The 23,117-nt window shown below is 36.6% G+C and overlaps 1 protein-coding gene across 1 annotated transcript in view; it reads left to right on the forward strand.

Moving 5' to 3' along the window:
• Positions 1-23,117, forward strand: part of B4GALNT3 (beta-1,4-N-acetyl-galactosaminyltransferase 3) — a 144,536-nt gene that overhangs the window by 90,145 nt on the left and 31,274 nt on the right. Inside the window, exons 2-3 of the mRNA XM_003771314.2 lie at positions 16,448-16,551; positions 18,646-18,723. Of these exons, the coding sequence (XP_003771362.1) occupies positions 16,448-16,551; positions 18,646-18,723 (182 nt within the window). The remainder of the gene's footprint in view (positions 1-16,447; positions 16,552-18,645; positions 18,724-23,117) is intronic.

Here is a 23,117-nt window from a genome sequence, read left to right on the forward strand (position 1 = left end):
CTTAGTCCCAGTTCTTTTCTGTGATCATCCTCAATTTTCTTTCCTATTTTTTTTTAAATTCAGGACTTAAATTTCCCTTAGCAAGATAGTCAGGGGAATTAGATTGTTACTACCTGTCTGACTTTGGGCAAAATCTCTGTGGATCTCTTTTCTTATTTGCAAAGTGAAGGGCTTGTCCTAAATGACCTTTAAAATTCCTTCTAGGCCTTAAATCTACACTCCTATATTTAAATCCTCTTTTCCTTTCTTTTTTGGCATTAGCCATAATTAGTTCTTCCCAATTTTTGTCTTTTTTTTTTTTTGGAATGTAACCTAAATAACTAGTCATTACTTCTAAGAATGTAGTTATATCTCCCATAAAATAAGGATTAGGGAATGAACAAACAACCCTCAGAATGTGCCTTAAACCACCAGGTGGATTCTTAGACTTTATGTCCTTGGAAATGAGCCAGTAATTGTCCATGCCCTCATCAGTCAGCTTTTAAATATAATGGTGACAGTAATCATCCAAAGGGAAGAGTGGCTCAAGTGGGTATTAGCAGATATGTGTGTGGAGCTGTCTGTTATTAGAAATAAAGGGATGTGAATGAACAAATATAACATCAGTTCATGAGGTTTTCAAAGCACTTTTCTCATAAGAAGCTTGTAAGACTCAGCAGCATGTAACACAGAAGATGCAATGCTCGACTGGCAATCTGCAAGGCTGGAGTTTGAATCCTGACTCAGCTACTTACTAGTTGTGTGACCCTTGGCAAGTCATTTCCTTTATGAGCTTCAATTATTAACTGTTATGGAGATAGTAATAGTAACTATCTCTCAAGGTTGAGGACCCAATGTAATAGTGTTGGTAAAGTGCCTTGTAATAAATGTCAGCTATTGTTATCAGCTTCATTTTGCAGAAGTAGGTTTAGAGAAGTTAGATGGGTATAGTGGAAGAGATAGGAGCTGCTCTGTGAACCCTGATTTCTTGACTCCAGCTGGTTCTGGGGTTAGGCTGAGGAGAATTCCTCCAATATATTCAAATTCACAAGAATGTCACACACAAGGAGAAAAAAGATTGGGTAACATTCTTTTAAAGAAAAATTTATTTCTTTTGTTTTTACATTATCTTTATTTCTCATATATACTTTTCCCCTTACTCCCATATAATGAACAGTCTGCTTACAACAAATAACTATTTTTAGAGGGTGAAAAAAAATAGTTCAAGAAAATTAATCAATAGGCAACTGACTTTGTAGTGCTCCCTAAACATAGTCCTCCACCTCTAGGAAAAGGGAGGGAGCTACATTTTTTCATCCCTTCTCTGGGGTCAAGTTGCTTATTATACTTACAATTTTAGTTTTGTTTTTGTTTTGTAAGTATAATTATTGTTTCTATTGCAATGTTGTAGATATTCACAATTTTGTTTAACTGTTTTTTACTTCTTTCCCTTTGTAAGTCTTCCCCTGCTTCTTGGAATTCTTTTTTTCATATTTATCATTCCTGTGGTACAGTAATATTTCATTGCTTTCATATGCCACAGTTTATGTACCCTTCTCTAGTCAATGGGATTCATCTTTCTTTTTAGTTCTTTGCTATCACAAAAAGTGTTTCTTTGAATATTTTGATGCAAATAGAAATTTTCTTTAATAACTTTGGGGAATATACATAAGATGATTGTATAAGATATTTTAGTCAGATTTTTAAAAATAGAATTCTAAATTACTTAAGGAATACTTTTAATCTTCAGCTAGTCTGGTAGATCAGTGTCTTTGGTAGTCATGAGAATCAAATGAAATGATGTGTGTTTAAAAAAATGCTTTGGGAAAAAAAGTATAAAATATAAAAACACAAAATGTTCTCATTAGTGAACTGGACTAAAGGAAGGGTGGGAATGAGGTAAGGGATTCTGGCCTTTGAAAAGCCAGCATCCATATGGAAAATGCAGACATGTGGTCCATGCTAATGATTATTGAGATCACACAGCTTTGTGATGACAGAATCTATCTCATTATGACATTGCCTGTTATTTGAGATCTGGGTATCTGCAAGTGTTACACCTACTGTAAGGGAGCTTGGTCCCAACAGCTGGCAAGTAGGGAAACAAGGAACCTTGAAAGAAAGAAACTTGTCTAATTTGCCCTTTTAATTTTTTTATACTTTGGTTTTCTTCTCTCTTTAAAAAAAAGTAATTCATGATTTATCTATTTTATTGGTATTTTGCCCATAAATCCCATAAAACTCCTGGTTTTGTCTCTCTCTGTCTCTATCTCTCTAATTTTGTCAGTTCATTTTTTTTTAATTCTCAATTTTATTAAACCTACCTTTAATTTTTAGAATTTCTAATTTAGTGTTTAATTGAGGATTTTTAGATGTGTTTTTTAATTGCATACCCAATTCATTGGATTGTTCTTTATTTTATTGATGTAAGCATTTAGGAATATAAATTTTCCTCTGGATCACTGCTTTTGCTGTATCTCTTTGTTTCTCATATGCTATCTCATTATTCTCTTTTGTAAGCACCAGTTGTCAGTGGCTTTATCAGCAAATTCTTCATCGTCAAGTGTATTTCCAAAGTATTGTAAAATTCTTTCTTTTTGCTTTCTCTTTACTTTTACCCTTCTTCATTTCTTATTGCACAATTTCTTCCTTTCCCTTTCCCATGCCTTAGAAATGTAAAATTGCCAGCTTCTTTTTGGTATACTCACTCTTTTCCCATATACTTTCCCTCTTTCTGTCTAGTATCTTCTTTACTTTCCATTTAAGATACTCCACAATTTGGCTGCACCCTACTATTATAACTTTATCTTCCACTATTTCCTTTTTATATTCCCTATTTAGTTTTGCATAAATCAAATTGTTCTCTGCTCAACTCAAATAACATCTCTTCCATAAAGCCTTTCTATTGTTCCTTCACTTTACCTCTACTTCCTAAAATAGGAAGAAGTGGATTATTATAGTTTTTAGAACTGGAAGAGACCATGGGCAAACCTCTTTACTCATCTGCAAAATGAAACTGTTGGACTCCAGTTTGCATCTGCTTCTTGTTGTTCATTTGTCTGCTCTTGAAAAGGAACAATGACATCTGCTACCCAACAATTTTACCTAGTTTCAAATCCTAGAACAAGAGCCCTTCCAAGGAAAAACTTATCACTTCTAATTTCAACTACACACTTGCTAACTCAAGCCTTGAGATCTACCTTCTTCAGCTTCCTCTCCCTTCTGAAGATTTGGAGGGTGATTACTAAACCCCTCCCAATCCCTTCCTGTAGAGATGAGATGAATCCTGTAGAGATAATATGAAATATATTTATAAGGACACAACAGTGCCTAGTTGGAAAAGCTTTAGATTCTAGAAAGAGTTGAAACTACTCATTAGGCAATAGGACCTTCTCACCTTATTCCTCTTTATTTATCCGCTGCCCTGCCTGGTTCTACCCTTTTAGGAAAAGATGTCTTGGGCCAGAGAAGAAAGTCCTTCTGACTCCAAGGTTATGTACTACCACTGAGCCACCTAGCTGTCCTGTCAAAGAGTTATTAAAGCCATACAGAGATGTTCATATTTGATCATAAAGATAATAAGAATCCATTAGCATTTATTGATTAGGAAAGTGAAAAGTTAGACATGTTCTTTAAGAAAAAGAAGTTCGTGAACCAGCTACACCCAGCGAAAGAACTCTGGGAGATGACTAAGAACCATTACATTGAATTCCCAATCCCTATATTTCTGCCTGCCTGCATCTTAGATTTCCTTCACAGGCTAATTGTACAATATTTCAGAGTCCGATTCTGTACAGCAAAATAACGGTTTGGTCATGTATACTTATTGTGTATTTAATTTATGCTTTAATATATTTAACATCTACTGGTCATCCTGCCATCTAGGGGAGGGGGTGGGGAGAAGGAGGGGAAAGATTGGAACAAAAGGTTTGGCAATTGTCAATGCTGTAAAATTACCCATGCATATAACTTGTAAATAAAAAGCTATTTAAAAAAAAAAAGAAGAAGAAGAAGTTCAGCAGCTGTGTCTTGGAGGATGATTGGAATAAGGAGATTTTTGAGTCAGGAGAACAATAGGATGCTTTTGTAATAGTCAAGGCAAAAGACTAGAATTAGAGAGTCGTAAGTCACTAAACATTTAAGTGTCTACTCTGCAGGCACTGGGCAAAATGCTAGGGATGCAAAGAAAGACAAAAGACAGTCCCTGTGAGTCTGAGAGGGCTCACAATATAATTTAGGGGACAGCATGTGAATAATTATGTACAAATAGGGGATATACAGGATAAACGGGGAAAAATCAACAGAGGGAAGACACGAGAATTAAGTGATTGGGGAAAATTTCCTATAGTTGGTGGGATTCTAGCTGAGGCTTGAAGGAAACTAAGGAAGCCAGGAGGTAGAGATGAATGGGGAAGAAAGTTGCAGGCATATCAGAGACTGCTGGAGAAAATAACCTGAGTTGAAAGGTGGAACACTCCAAGGAATAGCAAAAAGGAAGGGGGGAGGGAGGGAAAGAGAGACAGAGAGAGAGAGAGACAGAGACAGACAGACAAAGAGGGAGAGAGAGACAAAGACACACACACACACACAGGGAGAGGGAAAGGGAAAGGAACAAGGGGAGAGGGGGAGGGAGAGAGAAAGAAAAGGAGAGGAAGGAAGGGAGGCTAAGGTGGGGAGAGATGAGGTATGTAAGAAGACTGGAAAGGTGAGGGGGGCAGATTATGAAGCAGAGCATTTTATATTTTATCCTGGAGGTGATAGCCTTTGGAATTTATTAAGAGGGAATTTAGAGAGTGGAGGGAATGGTCAAACCCGAGCTTTGACAGTTGAATTGGACTATGGACTGGGAAGAGACTTGCTTTGCGTCAAGGAGATCAACCAGCTATTTAGTAGTTATTCTATAATAGTGCAAGTGTGAGGATAGCTGTATTTATACCAGGTAGTGGCAGCATTAGTGGAGAGAATAGGGGCATATGTGAGAGATAGTATGGATGTAGAGATAGAAAGGACAAGATTTGGCAATAGGATATGTGGAGGTAATTCTGAGGTTACAATTCTAGGTGACTGGAAGGGCAGATATATCTTATTTCCTTTACTAGATTATAAATTCTATATAAGCAAGTGCTGTTTCTTATTCTTCTTTGTATTCCTTACAGAACCCAGCACCATGCCTTACAGATAATATTCAATTCCTTTTTAATGAAGGAATATGTCAGAGAATAGCATCACTAACAGTCGTTTCACGTACCAACTTGGAACACAAGTTGCCTCACACAGTGTTATATATGTCTACTGAAAGGTCAAATGTATCCAGAAACCAAGTGGACATTTATGCTGCAGACCATTGGATAGATTTGTACTGGGGAGAAACTAGACATGTTTTGTGACCTGAAATATCTATTTAGTGGCCCAGCAGGATGAGAATTTGTTTAACCTGTCTCAGTCCAGAGTTTAATTAAATGCCTACTGTGTTGCAGATTATATGTTAGGTAAGATTTTGTGGTTGTTCGGTCATGTCCATCTCTTTGTGACCCCATTTGGTGTTTTCTTGGCAAGGATTCTGGCATGGTTTGGCATTTCCTTCTCCAGCTACTTTTATAGATGGGGAAACTGAGGCAAAAAGGGTTAAGTGACTTATCTAGGGTCACACAGCTAGTAAGTATCTGAGGCCAAATTTGAACTCAGGAAGTTGTGTCTTCCTGACTCCTGGTCTATTGTTCTATCCACCTAGCTGCCTATTAGGTAAGATACAGTGTATAAATACGGCATGGTGCTTGCCTTCAAGAAGCAGGTGGAATGACATTCACACACACACACACACACACACACACACACACACACACACACCTATAACACAATATTATGCTATAAATTCATTAGAGTGTTATATAAACATTGTGTGAAGTCTAAGAGAAAAGAACCTTATCAACCTGAAGAAGAGACAGGAAATTAGGGAAGGCTTCCCAAAGGGGTAGTACTTAATACATAATGAGAGAAAGGAGGAGGAAGGGAATAGGCATTTATATAGTGCCTACTATATACCAGGCACTATGGTAAGTGCTTTTACAACTATTATCTGACTTGAGCCTCACAACAGCCTTGCACATTAGGTGCTATTATCATAATAGAGGAACATAGGCAAACAGACTCACACCTATTAAGTGCCTTCTTGATTCTAGACCCAGCCCTCTATCCATAGGGCCATTAACTGTGGTAGGAGGCATCCTAGGGATGCTTAGGGAATAGATCGAACAAAGCCATGGAGCCATGAGAATGCAACATGTGTTTGAGGGTGAGAGGGTTATCAAGTTTGTTTAGAGTATAGAGTTCTTGGAAGAAAATAATATGAAATATATTTATAAGGACAACAGTGCCTAGTTGGAAAAGCTTTAGATTCTAGAAAGAGTTGAAACTACTCATTAGGCAATAGGAACTTCTGAAGATTTGGGGACAGAGAAATGAGTGAGTTTATTAGACCTAGTTAATTCAATTTAAGTCCATAAACCATTATCACCGCTTGTGGTTACTATGTATAAGCACTGGAGAGACAAAGAAGGAAATGATTTCCTCTTTCAAGGAGATTAGTCAGTCAACAAGCATATTATCAACAAGCATATATACTATGTATCAGATACTCTGCTAAGCTGTGGGGTATATAAAGAAATTGCCAAACAGATACAAAGTCTCTGCCCTCAGAATGTTCACCATCTAATGCACTTAAAACATGTGCAGGATCAGTTAGAAATAATCAATAGAGAGAAAGTGCTAGTTTTAAGGGGAGTCAGGAAAGGGGAAAAAATTGTAAAAGCTTGGGAAATTTTTGTGTCATCCTATTATTATAGACCAAAATAATATAAAGTCCTTCCAAGAGCGAGAGGGTATTAATAATTAGGGAATCAGTAAAGGCCTAATTAAGAGATACACATTTGGATAGAAATGGAGAAGTTTGATGGAAGAATGGGTTTTGGGGGGGAGAAGTTAGAATTCATTCCATTTTGGACATATGGAACTTGGAAGACTGATGGATTGTCCAACTCTGATGTAGGGCTCGTGCCAATGCATAGAAAAAAATCTTTTGCTTGAAGATTATTCTATGAGAAATATGAAAAATTAGAGGATGAACCTAAGTGAAAAGAGTTCTAGCTCTGAGACCAGCCCCCTGGAGCAAAACTCCAGGGGCCAGCCTTCTGGCAGTGTGTTTTATCCTCTGGCACTATGCAGAAACCACATAGGGACAGGAGGCAGATGGAACACCCCTCCTTCTTTCAAGTTCCTTTGAAAAAACACAGTAATCAAGTTCTCCAAGGGTAGAGTCCCACTCTATGTTGGGAGAAGGGTAATCCCAAGAGGACTCTCTCTCTCTCTGTCTCTCTCTCTGTTTCTTTCTATCTCTCTCTCTGTTTCTCTGTCTCTGTCTGTCTGTCTGTCTCTGTCTGTCTGTCTCTCTCCCTTCCTCCCTCTTTTCCTCCTCTTTTCCTCCTTTCCTCCCTTCATTTCTCCCTCCCTGTCTTCCTTCCTTCCCCCTTTCTCTGTCTCTCCCCCTCCACCTCCCATCTTCTCTCTCTCTCTCTCTCTCTATCTCTGTGTCTCTCTCCTCCCCCTCCTTCCCTCTTTTCCCTCCCTTCCTCTCCCCTCCTTCCCTCTCCCTCTTTCTGTCTCTGTCTGTCTCTATTTCTGTCTCTCTGTCTTTCTCTTTCTTTTTGATGTGGATCCAGATCATTATGCCACTTATCCCCCTTTGCCATAGGGCTGTGTGACCTGGCAGACTGGTTTGTCAACACTCAATAGTGCACCTGTAAATTAAGTAATCCTACTTTACTAATGCCAATTGAGTATGGGCCCATACTCTTGGGCCCCTCCCTGCACTAGATACAACCTTGGCTGTCCAAAATCCTGAATATTTATTACCTTCTCTTCCATGTATTGAGCAAGAGAAAGCTGAAAAGATGATGTGATGGTACCTGATTTTCAGTTTCAGTTTTCCTCATCCTAAAATGAATAGCATAAATCCTCTCATTACTCAGCTCATAGAATTCTAGGGTGAGAAGTATTTGGTAAACTGTAATACTTTATATCAATGTGAAATATTCTTACAAGTATTTGTCTAAGTGGCTCCAGTATTACATAGAGTCAGCCATATATCTGAGTAGGAAAACTTCACAGCTAAAAGACAAACTTTTTGCCTTGGGGTAAGATCTCTGATTTGTAGTAGAACAGTGACTGGGATAGAGGAGTTCACTCACAATCTAGAATCAGATTTTACAGGTTAATCTCGTTAGTTGTCTGTGTGTGTATTGGAGTGGGGGGAGAAGGGAACCGACAGACAGAAACAGGAACAGAAAAAGACCAGGAGAAACAGACAAAAACAGAGAGACACAAAGACAAAGAGTGAGAGACAGAGAAACAGAGCGGATAACTGGAAATTCAAATTTATAGAACACAGCATTTTCTTTGGTCAATTCTTGTATGGGGGGGAGGGGTTAGATAGATTGTTCTCAGCAGTAAAAAGATGAGACAACTGATGCTTGGGGAAAGCACCATGATTTCCTTAAAGTTACATGAAGCATGAAATCAGTCAAGGACTCCCAGCCTCACCCTTCTTCCCCACCCTCACACACCCATTGTGGCTAATCTATCACCTAGTCACCTGAGGTTTTTGTACCTGGGAGTGGGTCAGTGTTTCTTTTGAATGTTTGGGTTGGGATAAGCCATACCCCTCTGATGTCACCTGTCATTTAGGGTGTGGGTTTTACTGTGTTCTTTTTTCCCCTCTTCCTTATCTAAAGTACCCCATTTCAGTACACCCATAGGGAGGCCTAGAGCATCCCTCCTATCTTGAGCTTGTTAGACCTGTTTCTAACAACCAGACAACCAGCTAATCATGGGTAGCAGAAGAGACCCTCCCTAAGAAAGGAATGTTTCTGTACAAGGACATTACCCTTCACAAATGTGAAGTGATTTTGATGTCTGTGAATCAAACTCTCAGGTCTAGATCCCCACCTGAAATGACCAGTGCTAGTGCTGATAATTAAAGCTCGTGTTTGACCTTATCCTTATGAAGGAAGGAAGGGGAGTTGTTAGAGTTGTAAGTTTTACTTACTAACTAAGCCCATATCCTCTTTGGAAATTCATTTTATCTTAGATGGATATCAGAATCTAAATAGTGGTCATAGTATAATTATTATTAATTCTCTCAAAACCCAATATTTCATATTCTTTTATATTGAAATACTTTCATAATCTTAAGAATATAAGAAGGGTTGATGATAGAGTAAAGGAAGGCCAGTTAGGGTGATGTATATAGCAATAACTCTCCATACTCTTAGATTGCTGTTATGATTGTCAAGGCTTGGCAGAAACCCAGAATGGTGAACTGGGCTCACACCTCAGCCAGCATGATGAAACTGCTCCTATAAATCTCTGAGACACTTTGAATTTTCTTCATTTTTTTTTTCAGTTTTTTGGCTTATTTTACTAGTTTCTTATCTTATAAACTCATTAGCTTCTATCTGGGTCATTTTAATTTTCAGGGACTTTGATGCTTGAGCAAGATTTTGTATCTCTTGTGCCAAACTATTAATTTCCTTTCTAATTCTTTCTTCTAAATAGAGAGCAAATCTATATTAGTGGGGGATCTCAACTCCCCTTCTCAGAATTAGAGACATCTAACCACAAAATAAACAAGAAAGAAATTAGGTATCTTTCTTTTTATCCCCATTTAATTTTCTCTAGAGGTCTATCATAGCTAAGTTTTCTAAGGTAAACTTAGAAATCTAAGGTAAATAGAATCTTAGAAAACTTAGCTATGATAGACCTCTGGAGAAAATTGAATGGGGATAGAAAAAAAAATATCTTTTCTTCAGTAGTAGATGGCACTTATACAAAAATTGACCCATGTTAGGACCTGAAAAAAACCTTACAGTCAAATGCAGAAAGGCAGAAATAGTAAGTGTATCCTTTTTAGATCACAATACAATAAAATTATATTCAATAAAGATCCAGGAAAAATAGACTAAAAAACAACTGGATATCGAATAATCTAATCCTTAAGAATGAGTAGATCAAACAGCAAATCATAGAAACAAATCATTTCATCCAAGAGAATGACAATAATGAGACAATATATCAAAACTTATGGGATGTAGCCAAAGCAGTTCTAAGGGAAATTTTATCTCTAATTCTTTTTTCCATACTTCTCATTTGTTTTCCATTTTTTCCCTGTGGCATTCTCATTTTATATAAAAAGACTTAAAAATTTTCTTTTCTATCAATTGTTTTATGTCTTCCAGAAATTCTAGAATTTATTTCCAAACTGTGCTTTTTTTGGAGGTTTTTGCTTATAGATGTTTTGAAGTCATTCTCAAGTTTATGTCTTTGAGTGTCCCTGTCACCATAATAGCTTTTTATGGTGGTATTCCTTTTATGATTAGTTATTCTTTCAGCCTACTTCCTGACTTTCAACTGTTTGTTGAGGCTCAGGAAAGCAACTTCCTGAGGTTATCGCTGGGCTGATCTTCCATATGCTTTCTTAAAGCACTTAGTGTTATGTTATTTCTGCTCACAGAATAACTCAGACTGAGGGCTTTCAAATTTTTACTGCTCCCAAAGCAGTTTGATCCAGTGGTTTGCTACCTTGGATTGAAGTTTGGGTCTGAGCATCGAGATTGCCTGCTTTGGAGTTTCAGTAGTTTGCTACTGGACTTAGCTGCTATTCACCACCTGGAACCAGCAGTGCTCTGCTAGTTCAAAGAGACAGAACTATAGGCTTCTCTTTGGTCTGAGATTTCTGCAGGCTTCATTTTGGGATAACTGCTTTCCTACTGAGTTCTGAGCCATATTACCACATGAACTTGTCCCTCTCTTAGTATACTGACTAAAAGAGGTGCAATCACTCTTTACCCACAGCACATATCCCTGGGTATAGGTACTCTTCTCAGTCTGTCCCAGATGTGTGATCCTGCACTGAGTAGTAAGCAACAAAGCTGACAGCTGGAATCAGTTCCTGAACCCTGCCTGAGGACACAGTGCCTTGGGATTTCATTTTACTCCTCAGTCCTCTTTCAATACCTAGACACTGGAACATTTTGTTGTTTTTCTAGTCAGATCCTTTTCTCAATTCTACAAACCTCCCTGACTGACTCTCTATACCAGGCTGGCCCAGAAAAGTAATACGCTGTGCTTTTTTTCTTGCGTTTCTTCATTAGCATTTAATCTGGGGCATTTTCCAGCTGTTTGAGTTTTGTGAAGAGTAGTTTACTGTATATCTTGCTGTCCATTATCTTGACTGCATTTTCAAAATTGCTTCTGTAATTCTAAGAATTGATGGAACATCATAAGGTTGCAGGTTAATTCTATTTGAAACTGTCTAGATCACCTTGATCCAGTAGAATAGACAGCGTGTGTTTAATATGTCACAACAAATCAGAAATATTAAGACTTAGAGGCTTAGTAGATAGCTTGTCTTGCACTGAGAAATATCTGAGTTCAAGACTTACCTTTGCCATATCTGGCCAACAATTGAGGTTGAACAATTGAGGTTAAGTGACTTGCCCAGAATCACACAACTAGATAATGTTAAGTGTCTGAGGTTGGATTTGAACACAGGTTCTCCAGACTCCAGGGTTTATTCATTATGCCATCTAGCTGCCTCTGGTCATCTAATTTCTTAATGTTTCAGGCAACTCTGTAAGATTGTGAACTACAAAATATATGTTGGATTGAGAAACAGGAAAGATTGTTCACTTTTAATCATATCAGTGAGAAAACAATTCTATCAAGAGAAATGACTGAAACTAGCTTCTCTGCAAAGCTAAAATCCTTCTTGTGAATACTAGCAAAACACTAGATTCTTCTCCAACATTAGATTCCAATATTAAATATTTCCTGTGGAATTCTTCATTTTATCATTTCTTATGGTGCAATAATATTCCACAATATTTATTTACCAGTTTCCAATTTGGGGCTGCTAGAAATTTTTAGATCCTTTTCTTCTTTCTTTGGGATATACTTCTCTCACCTTGCTTAGCAGCTCATATATCTGTTATCAAAAGATGAGAACATCAGCTAATTCTCCAAATATGCTCCAAGTATGATGTTTACATATATGTTTATATGATGTTTACACACGAAAACAAAATTAACAAATTATATCATTCAAAAATTTAGAAACGAAATGAAGACAAATAAATTGGGGATGAACATGGAATAATGCTTTTATTCAACTACTAAAAGCACTTGTTTGGTATCCTGGGAAGTATTACATTAAATATAAAAGAATAATAACAGGACTAGAGACTTATTCTGGATCCCTTTCTATCTGAACCTCACTGAAATTAGATGTTCTCTAATACTTGGTTAGTGGAAAACAATGGGCATCTTACTCTAGGAAGCTTTTACCCGGCTAAATTAACCCATTATATCCTCAGTGCCTACTTTTTGAATATTCTTCTACTATAGCTACATAAATCTTCTTGCTAACTGATCTCTGAGTATTTCATCCTTTCTGTTACTCAATCATTCAGTCTAACTCTTTGATCCCACATGGGGTTTTCTTTGCAAATATACTAAAGTGGTTTGCCATTTCCTTTCCTAGTACAATAGGTAACCAGAAATTAAGTGATTTGCCTAGGAACACACAGCTAGTGAGTGTCTATGGCCAGATTTGAACTCATCTGATCCTGTTCAGGCCCAGTGCTCTATTTACTGAGCCAGATAGCTGTCTATATCGAATATTGATTCTACTGAACATAAAACAACCAGGAATTGTCCTGACTCATGCCCAGCCCAAAATACCGATCAGAGATATTCCCTAGTTGATAAATGGTCTGGTGAAATGATTAGGTAGTTCTAAAGGGAGAAAACCCAGGCTATCTATGGCCATATGAAAAAAATTCCTAATCATGAATAATTACAGAAACGCAAATTCTGATGTACCACTTCACACCCATCAAGTTAGCAAAGATGACTAAAAAAAAGAAACTGATGAATATTGGAGGCACATTGCTGCTGTGCTACCTTGGTTTCCTCCTCTATAAAAAGGAGATAATAATAGCACCTGTCTCCTAGGATTGTTAGGAAGATAAAATGATACAGTATTCATTAAGTGTTTTGTAAGCCTTAAAGAACAATAAACTCTAGATGTTATTATATAGGTGCTACTTTTACAGGGGAATGGCAACTCTTTGATGGAGGCAACATTGTATGTTGGAACAGACTTTGAACTTTTAGGCAGATTCATTTTGCCACTTTCTAGCTTGTGACTTTGGCAACTCATTTATCTTCTGTTAACCTATGTTTCCTTATTTGTGGAGAAACGAAAATAGTAGAATAACTAGCTTCCTCAGAAAATAGTTGGGAGATTCAACTGAGTTCTCATTTACACTAGAATATCTCACTTGATTCTCACACTCTGAGAAGAAGAGTAGGAATCTGATTATTTGCCTTTCTCTGTAGAGAAGGAAATTGAGTTTCAGAGGGTAACTTCCCTAAGGTCACACAGCTAGTTAAGTGCCAAAGCCAGGATTCCAACCTAAGCCTGCTGATTCCAAGTCGCAAAGCCTTTTCCACAATACTATATTGCTTCCATCAAATCGTTGCATTTATATAAACGTTAATTGATCCGATGATAATAACTGAAAATTTTTTTTTGGCCCTTTAAGGTTTGTAGATAATTGTGCACAGATTATCTTATTTTAGCCTTACAACAGCCCTGTGAAGTCAGTACTAACATTATTATTCCCATTTTACAATAAAGAAACCAAAGCCGAGAGGATTAGCCTTCATGGCTACAGCTACAGTTGGAAAGCGGCAAAGGCGGAATGTAAATGCTGCTTTCTACAAGTTAAGATGTCTCCAGCGCCCCATCATGCTGCTTCTCATGATAATGATGACGGTGATGGAGACCTACATTAATTTCATGAGACGACATGAGTTAGACCTACATCAGACTGCATGAATTAGTGCTTCTCCTAACCTTTGATGAACATATCTTTCCAGACAGAAGGGTATTAGGGCATTTTCCTGGGAACCTGCAGGAAACCTGCAGGGAACCTGCACTTTTCTCTAGAAAGAAGGATCTGTTCTGGCTGCCTAATGAGCTCTAATTATTCCCGACCCTATTGTAAAAGCCCCCAGTTAATGTCTCAGTATGCTCAGCTGAGTCTTATGTTTACCTAGAAGTGTCAGCATGAAGTGTGTGTGTGTGTGTGTGTGTGTGTGTGTGTGTGTACCTAGTAGTAATTTCAAGTTTGTTTTCTCTGTTCCTCCTGCCTTTAAGGTTTAACCTCTTGCATTTCCTGGGATAGATCTTGTGTCGGTCCATGAGCCAAGAATCTGAAGGGTAGCTTCCAGCTGTATCCCAGCAGCTGGCTTCCTGATTTCCCATCTGCCAGCAGCTTATAAATGTGTTTGATAAACATCAAACTCTGGCCCACCCACTCTGTACCTCCCTCTGCTCTAGACCCATCCAGCTGAGCAAGATTGATTCTGAGTCGTGGAGAAGTGGAATCTATTTTAGACAATAATGCTTCCTTGGTTTTCCTAAGGTGCAATTAAGCTGTTGAATGAAGTGGGGAGAGCTCCTTTGGAGGCTTAAGATGAGAAGGAGAATTATCTTGCATTATATTATATTTTTATCATGATCTTCCCTTTTTCTGCTTTTAACAGTGATCTGCTTTGGGAACACCTGATCTGGAGTTATTTTTTAGGGAAGAAGGAGAGAGATCCATTTTCATCATACTGAAATTCTAGTCTATATCATGCTTTTGAAAGACAGCATGTTTTAATGGGGTACAGATTCACATCTTATCACTACTTTCTGATCACTTACATCACTACTGATGGACACTTTGATCTTGAAAAAGTTGATCAGCTAAGCTTGTACCAAGGTTCATTGATAAACATTTCAACAAATACATATTAAGCCCCTACTATCATGCACAAGCTACTAGAGATACAAAGATTAAAATAAAATAGTCCTTGCCTTCAAAGACCCTTTATTCTATTGGAGGGAAACAACACTACTCTACTAACTAAGTACAAAATGTAGATGTAAAAAAATGCAATGTTATTTCAGGAATTAGGGCATACTAACAATATGGCAATATGGCAAGGTTTCATGTAGGAAGTGGCCCTTGATTTGAACTTTGATGGAGCTAGGAATTCCAAGTGGCAAGTGGTGGAGGTGAGAAAAGCATGCATTCCAGGCTTAGCAGGGGAGTAGAGGGAACCAGAATGTAAAGCAAAAACACAGAGGAAGAAGATAGCTTAGAAAAATAAGCCAGATTGTGAAGAATCCTAAAGACCAATATTTGTATTTTAATCTAGATATGACAAGGAGTTGCTGAAACTTCTCAAGCAGAAATGTCAAACGTGGGAGCCACAGCCCTCAACACTTCCCACAATCCATGCAAAATTAAAATGGAATGGAAAAATAAAAATACAATTTGCATTATTGTTATTTAGTCATTAGAGTGACAAACAATAACAACAGTCATATCTGGCTTTTCGTATCTGACTTTTCTTGGCAAAGATACTAGAGTAGTTTGCCATTTCCTTCTCCACTTCATTTTACAGAAGAGGAAACTGAGGTAAACTGTTAGGTGACTTGTTTAGAGTCACTCAGGTAGTATTTAAAGCCAAATTTAAATTCAGGAGTTTTCCTGCCTCCAGGTCTGGTGCCCTAGGGGAAAATAAATACAATGGAAAATAGAAAATGTTTTTTAAAAATGTTTTTTTTAAGTCAGCATGCAGCCTTCCAAAATCCTTATGTATGGTTTAGTGATTTTCCTTTCTGTTGGTCTAGAATAGGAGAGTGACTTGCACTTTAGAAATATCGTCTTGGCAGTTGTGTGTGGAAGATGAATTGGAGAGGAGGAGAGATTGGAGACACAAAGACTAATTAGGATGTTATTTCAAAGGTTCAAGGGAAAGGTGATCAGGGTTTGAATGAGAGTGGTTTTATAGTGTATGTAGAGAAGGGGAACTGAGAGTATAGGATTGATAGAATTTGACAGCTCATCCAAAATAGGGAATGAATAAAAATGAAGCAATAAATGGCCTAATTAACTACAAGTCTATGTTTGAGTGATTGAAAAAATGTAGTGACTATGACAGAAAAATGGAGGTTAAGAGGAGGGGTGAAATGGAAAATGAGCTATTTTCCTTTTTCTTTTCTCAGTAGCATTTTATTTTCCCAATTACATGTAAAGCTAGTTTTCAACATTCATGTTTGTAAGATTTTGAGTTCCAAATTTTCTTTCCATCTTTCTCTTCTTTCCCACCTCCCTAAGACAGAAAGCAATCTGATATCAGTTACACATTTGAAAAATGAATTGTTTTCAACATTAGAAGAGCTCTGAGCAGGTGAGATAGATGACATCATTTTCACAGGTGGTTTTTACAGGAACTTTGCAGAATGGGAATTTAGTTTTGAAATTCTATTGATCTTTCTTATCTTTCTGCTCCACAGGATATAGCAGTTGGAGGGAACTGGCCAAGGCTTTGGCTAATAGAGACATTCCTGCTGTGCATCCAGATCTCAAGTTCTATCATCCTCAGAGGCAGGAATTCAAGGTAAATATAAGTGTTAGACTCTCAGTTGGCAGAGAGATAACATTTCTTCCTAGGTCCATATAACTTCCCTTGTCATTCTTCCAACCAGTGGGGAGACCTGTACTTTTTCACTCTCCTTTGGTAGACAGTGAGGAAGCGACAATCTGAAAGCTCTTTCTGGCATCATGAACATTTCCTAGCCTACTTGAGGGAGGTGTGTCAACCCTGTCCCCTACTCACCCCAAAGCTGCTAAGTAGAACTAAGGAAAGTTCATTGTAGCTTCCTTTAGCAGAAATAGGACCAGATTTGCAGTCTGAGGAGCTAGGTTTGAATCCCAGCTCTACCATTAATTGTGTGACGTTGGTTAAATATGGGAACAGAGAGAGACACAGAGAGACAGAAGCATAGAGATAGAGACAGAGGCAAAGAAAGAGAGAGAGAGAACAAGAGAGAGTGAGGCATAGAGACAGAGACACACGTACATATACAGAGCCAGAGACAGAAAGGAGAGACAGAGAAAGTATGTAAGAGTGAATTTATTAAACATTTTCTGTGGGCCAAACCCTGTACTAAATTCTTGGGATACAAATACAAGCAAAAAGAAAGACGATCACTTATAATAGGGATTTGGTATTTCTTGCTTTTTTAGTGGGATGGAAGAGGGAAATAGAAAAAAAGTCTGATTTTTATTTGAAAAGAAAATTTAATTAAAAATGAAAATAATAGACAATCCCTACCCTCAACGAACTTACATTCTAATAGAAGAAGCAGGGCTGGATTTGAAGAAATTAATCTCTTTGAGGCAGCCAGATTGCTTAGTGGTTAAAATGCCAGGTCTGAAGTCAGGTAGACTTATGTTCTTGAGTTCAAATCTGACCTCACACACTTATTAAGCTGTGTGACTTTGAGCAAGTCACTTAAATCTGTTTGCCTCAGTTTCCTCATCTGTACAATGAGCTGGAAAAGGAAATGGCAAATCACTCTGGTGTCTTTGCCAAGAAAACCCCAAATAGGGTCATAAAGAATAAGATATGACTAAAATGACCAAACAAACTCTCTGGGATTTAGTTTCCTCATTTTAAAAATGATTCATAGAGTTCCTGCAGGTTCTAATTTTTTGATTCTTTTTTTTGAGGGGTAGAAAAAAGGTAAAGCAGTATAGTAGAAAGAACAATGGACTCTTCTCTTCACTGATACAGGGAAGATAAACAGATTAGGGTGTGCACAGAGGTGTGTGACCAAGATGGTGATTGGGTTAGAAGCCATGCCATATTATTATTCCCTTACTAGTTAAGGGAATTGATATGGTTAGCCTAGAAAAGAATTTTAAATCTTATATGTTTCTTGTGTTTTGGCGGGATGGGTTTTTTTGATCTTTCCATTTCCAGGGACTAGCACAGTGCCCGATACATATTCTTCAAATATCTGAAGGCCATATTTATGGAGGAAAGATTAAACTTGTTCTCTCTGGCCTTAGGGCAGACTGAGAATAATGGGTAGAACAATTGGAGTTGTTGAAAAGTGAAATGGGCTTGCTTGGGTGAGTTCCCTATTGCTGGAAATGTTCAAACAGAGAATGAATGATGAAGTGGTAGCTAAGGAAATTCCCATTCAATTATGAGCTAGACTAAAATAGCTCCGAAGTCTCTTCCAACTTTGAAATTCCCTAAATCTAGATTGAGGAAGAAGGGGAATGTAGGCAATAGGAAGATAATTAGTTTTTCTTTAGGGAACTTGACCCTTACTGAAGAAGGTAAACATGCACATAGGATCACCCTATCCAAGATGGTAAGTGATAAGAGTTGCAAACCAGGCTGCAGTTTGAGTGATTTTTGTCAGGGGCTTTAATATTAAGAATTCCCTCAAATCAGGAACTAAATCACCACCTGCATTCCACCAAAATGTCTAATCTGGGAACCTGAATTTATTTGTTGTTCATTTGAATCAGTGACCAAAATAAAGCACGATCCTGAAGCTTTTAACTTTAATCATCAGCCTTTCTTCCAAATCTTGCCTTTTTCTCGCACCCTTCTCTGCTTCCTGCCTTATTTCTGCCGCACTCACTGTTTTCCTTTTGATTTTGTTCTTTCCTATGATGTTGCTTGGTGACCCAGGACCAAGAGTCAGACCGAGGTGGGCTCAGGAGTGAGAGCTACCAACAATGGAACAAGCCTGTACCCTGGATCTCAGAGGTGGGATGCTCATTGGACACCTGAACTTTCCCTTTTCTGTTCTGTTCTTTTTAAAAATAAATTTAGGGTAAAGAACAATAGAAAATGTTTCGTAAGAGTTTTGCATCACATGAACTTGGGATTTTAGAGTTTAAATGGACCTTAGACACAATTTAAACTAACACCTTCATGTTACAGATGGCTTTGAGAAATCATGGACACTCACAGAAGTGAAATGGTGACTTTTGCAATGTAGTGCTGCAGCCCAAAACAAATACTCTTTCCACCACACCACACTCTAGGAAATTAGCTGTTGTTATTATTGGGAATTTCTATTGCTAGGGATAGAGGTTATCACTGAATTTTCCTTCAGTAGGTATAGGGTCACTAGTAGATAATGTCTTCATTTTACAAAGAGGGAATTGAAAGGTAAAGGAGGAATGAAAGTCTTGGCCAGGATCACACAGCACATTTAAAATGACAGTTTTGACCTTGTAAAGGTTTTAATATCCCTTACCTCCAATCAGCCTTGCCCCCCCCACTACTGGGGAGCACCCAAGTGTTATTTATAAGATCCTGTTTAGATTGTTTTAAGTTTGTGTTCCCTGATTCACAAATCCTATTCAGTATGACATACTAAAATTTAATAGTTATAAATTTTTCCTCAAGGAGACACTGGACACACAGAAAAGATCCCAGAGGTACACAGTGAGCTTATACGTGTATATATGAACAGAGAAACATGCAAACTAGATATCATAAAACCATCTACAAATATTTCAGTGAGATCATTGAGTGGGTATTCCCCTAGCTGCTTAGATCACAATCCATGTACATCTTCTCATTCCATGGACTCTTGGCCTTGTTCTCCATAGAAAATTTACTATAAACTTTCCTTTTAGCAGTATGTAGATGCCAGGGCAGTTGTCAAGTTCTCCATCTGTTATTTCTTACTCTAGAAACTAGTCTACCTCCTTTTTCTGATCACATATTTCCTAGATAATCTCTTTTATGCTACTTTAGGCACAACTTTGGTAATGTTTTCCAGGTTACCATATGCTTCCCCATTATAATTTTTGTCACCTGCTATTTTGATTCTTTAGAAATTACAGTGATTCCTAATCTTGTTATGTCACTGGGATATGTCTTGAATTGAATTTGCTGTATAATTAGAAACATATTTATATTAAAAATGTTTTGGAGAACAATTTAGGATTATTGAAAGTGCTCTGCAATGTTATAAATGTGGAATGTAATTTGTCTGATTTCTTCCTCTTATGGAATTCATTCTCTATCAGCAGTGCTTATATATGTATATATAATAAATATGTACACATGCTTATATATGTTTGTACCATAAACAGGCATAGTATGAATCCATGTTTATCTATAAATATGTGTAATTAGGGTACATGTATGCATAAAGATATAAACATGGTTTACACATATATGATATAAGAATAAGTGTGTATAATGTTTATGCAGTGACCAAAAATCTTAGCACAATTGAACATATACCCAACTCACACATATACACACACATAAACCTAGTAGACTTCCTGTAATTTATATATTTGGGACAATAACATTTTTTTTCAATTGCTCTTTTTGTACTTTGTATATGTTTAGATTGAATTTTTTTTGCATGGTTATGGATCTGATTAAGTAAGCTCCTTTTTGTTCTTGGGTTTGATACGAGTGGTTCAGTGTTATACACAAAGAAAAGTATTATCATCCTCTAATAGCAAAAATAACTATAACTATTATTTGTTGTTGTTGTTGACCAGTTTAGTTGTATGTAATCATCTGTAACCCCATTTGGGGCTTTCTTGCCAAAGACTAGAGTGGCTTGCCGTTTCCTTCTCCAGCTCATTTTACAAATGAGACAACTGAGGCAAATAGGGATAAGAAGCTTGCCTAGAGTCATACAAGTAAGAAGTATCTGAGGACAAATTTGGATTCATGAAATTTGGTCTTCCTGACTTCAAACCTAGAACTCTAATCACTAGGTAACCTAGCTGCCCAGAGCTGATATTTCCATAGTACTTCAAGATTTGCAAAATATTTTACATATATTATCTCATTTGACTGGTACAACGACCCTGGTATCATCATCCTTATTTTACAGGTAAGGAAACTGAGAACCGAGAAGTTAAATGATCACCAAGATAGTAAGGATTCCAACAACATTCCATCTATAGAAAGCCCTTTTTCCATTTGGATTGTACAAGTGTAGTACATTCTTTAAGACTATAGCAAGCACTTGTAGCTAACATACATTTCCCTGTTTTATTCTTTAATTGATACTGATTGTACAACAAAGTTGTTTCTGTGGTTTTATTTATTTACAAAAATAAACTTAACATATGCATAGAAGATATCTTCTTGGAAGAGTTTTAAGGGACTTTTGTCCCACAGCCAACTTCCTTTTTATAATCTAATACTAAATCCAATGGGATCTTGTATCCTTTATAATTTTCAAGTAAGTAAGGACTTTTTATAGGTTAATTAAATTAACTTTTATAAACTTTATACCTTCTCACATTAAAAAAAACTCCATTTTTTATAGTTATTTGTTTTTTTACAATATTTGGCACTGACTTCACAAGATTTTGACATTCTTTAACTTTTTTTCTCACAAAACCACACTTTTATTATATTGGCTATTAAGCATATCTTTGAAGAATGGGGATTCTAAGTCATAATAATAAATGATGAGTGCTGCTAGGTAATATACTAGATAGAGCTCTGGGATGGAATCAGGAAAAATCTGAGTTCAAACACATGACCTCAAAAACCTGGCCTCAAACACTTACTAGCTGTGTGACTGAGCAAATCGCTTAACCCAGTTTGTCTCAGTTTCCTCAACTGTAAAATGAGCTATAGAAGAAATGGCAAACCACTCCAGATTCTTTACCAAAAAAACCTCAAATGAGGTTAAAAAAGTCATACATAACTGAAATGATTGAGCAACAAACCATAAATGAATGATGAATGAAGAAAAAATCCACTAAGCAACTTCTATATATTTTGTATTTGTGCCAAGCTGGTGATAACAAATATAAAAGAGAGATAGCCCATCTTCAAGATGCTTACATTTTAATAGGAGAGTCAACACATACAGTATATTGGAAGTCCTCAAAATCCCTTATTCACTTATTCATTATTTCACTCATTCAGTACATGTGTATATATCTAGTATATACATATGTGTATGTGTGTATATATATATATATGCATACATAATCAAATATAGATGCACAAACACACATATACTTGGACTCCTTAGAATCTATTTTTTCCTTTCAATTTAATTTTTAAAAATCAAAAGTCTATTTTTTTTTTTGCTTCCCATCCCAACTGAGAAAAAAAAAAAAAAGACAAAACCCTTGTGATAAATATACATAGTTAAACAAAACATGGCCAGAACATGAATTTGTTTTACATGGCCATGAATATTTGTTACAAGAGTTTTTCTTTTTCTTCTTCTTGTTCAAATGGGGAATAGGAAAGAAAAAAGTAGATTTTTTTGGTTATAAAATAAATTAAAATTTTGAAAAGAACATCTAAAATATTTTTGCACATTTGGGACATTTCTTCTTTGGTTTTTGGGATATAATAGTAGTTGTATTATCATCATCAAGGGTATGCATGACTTTGTAACTTTGAGGGCACAGTTCCAAATTGCTTTCTAGAATACTTGGGGCAATTCTCAGACTGGACTAATATGTCTATTTACCCACAAGCCTATCCAACATTTGTCATTTTCCTTTTTTTCTTTTTTTTTTTAATATCAACTTTGCCAAGCTGATGAATAGAAAGTGAAATTTTAGAGTTGCTTTAATTTTTGTCTAATTTTTTAGCATGAATTCTAACATTTTTTATTTCTTTCTCCAAAAGCTGCCTATTCATCTTTTGACCATCTATCAATTAGGGAATTGCTCTTATTCTGACATACTTGAATCAGTTTCTTATATATCTTATATATTAGGTCTTTCTGAAAGAAACTTTTTGAATAGATATTTTCCTAATTTATAATTCCACTTCTGTCCTTAGTTACATTGATAATTATTTGTACAAAAACTTTTCCACTTTACATAATCATAATTGTCCATTTTACTTTTTGCAATCCACTTTATTTCCTGTTTATTTGTGAACTGCATCCCTATCCAGGGATCTGAAAGATAATTTCTTCTTTGTATCTCTAATTTTTTATGATATCATCCTTTAGGTATAAATCAAGTATCCTTTTAGAGCTCATCTTGATATATGATATGAGATGATGTTCTCAATTAGTTTCTACCAGAGTACTTTCCAGTTTTCCCAGCAGTTTTTGTCAAAGATTTTTTTCTGATTTTTTTAAATTTTATTTTTTTCAATTAATGAAAATCCACTTCTTCTTCCTATTCCTCCTG

This window comes from Sarcophilus harrisii, chromosome 5, assembly GCF_902635505.1.
Source record: "Sarcophilus harrisii chromosome 5, mSarHar1.11, whole genome shotgun sequence".
NCBI lineage: Eukaryota > Metazoa > Chordata > Mammalia > Dasyuromorphia > Dasyuridae > Sarcophilus > Sarcophilus harrisii.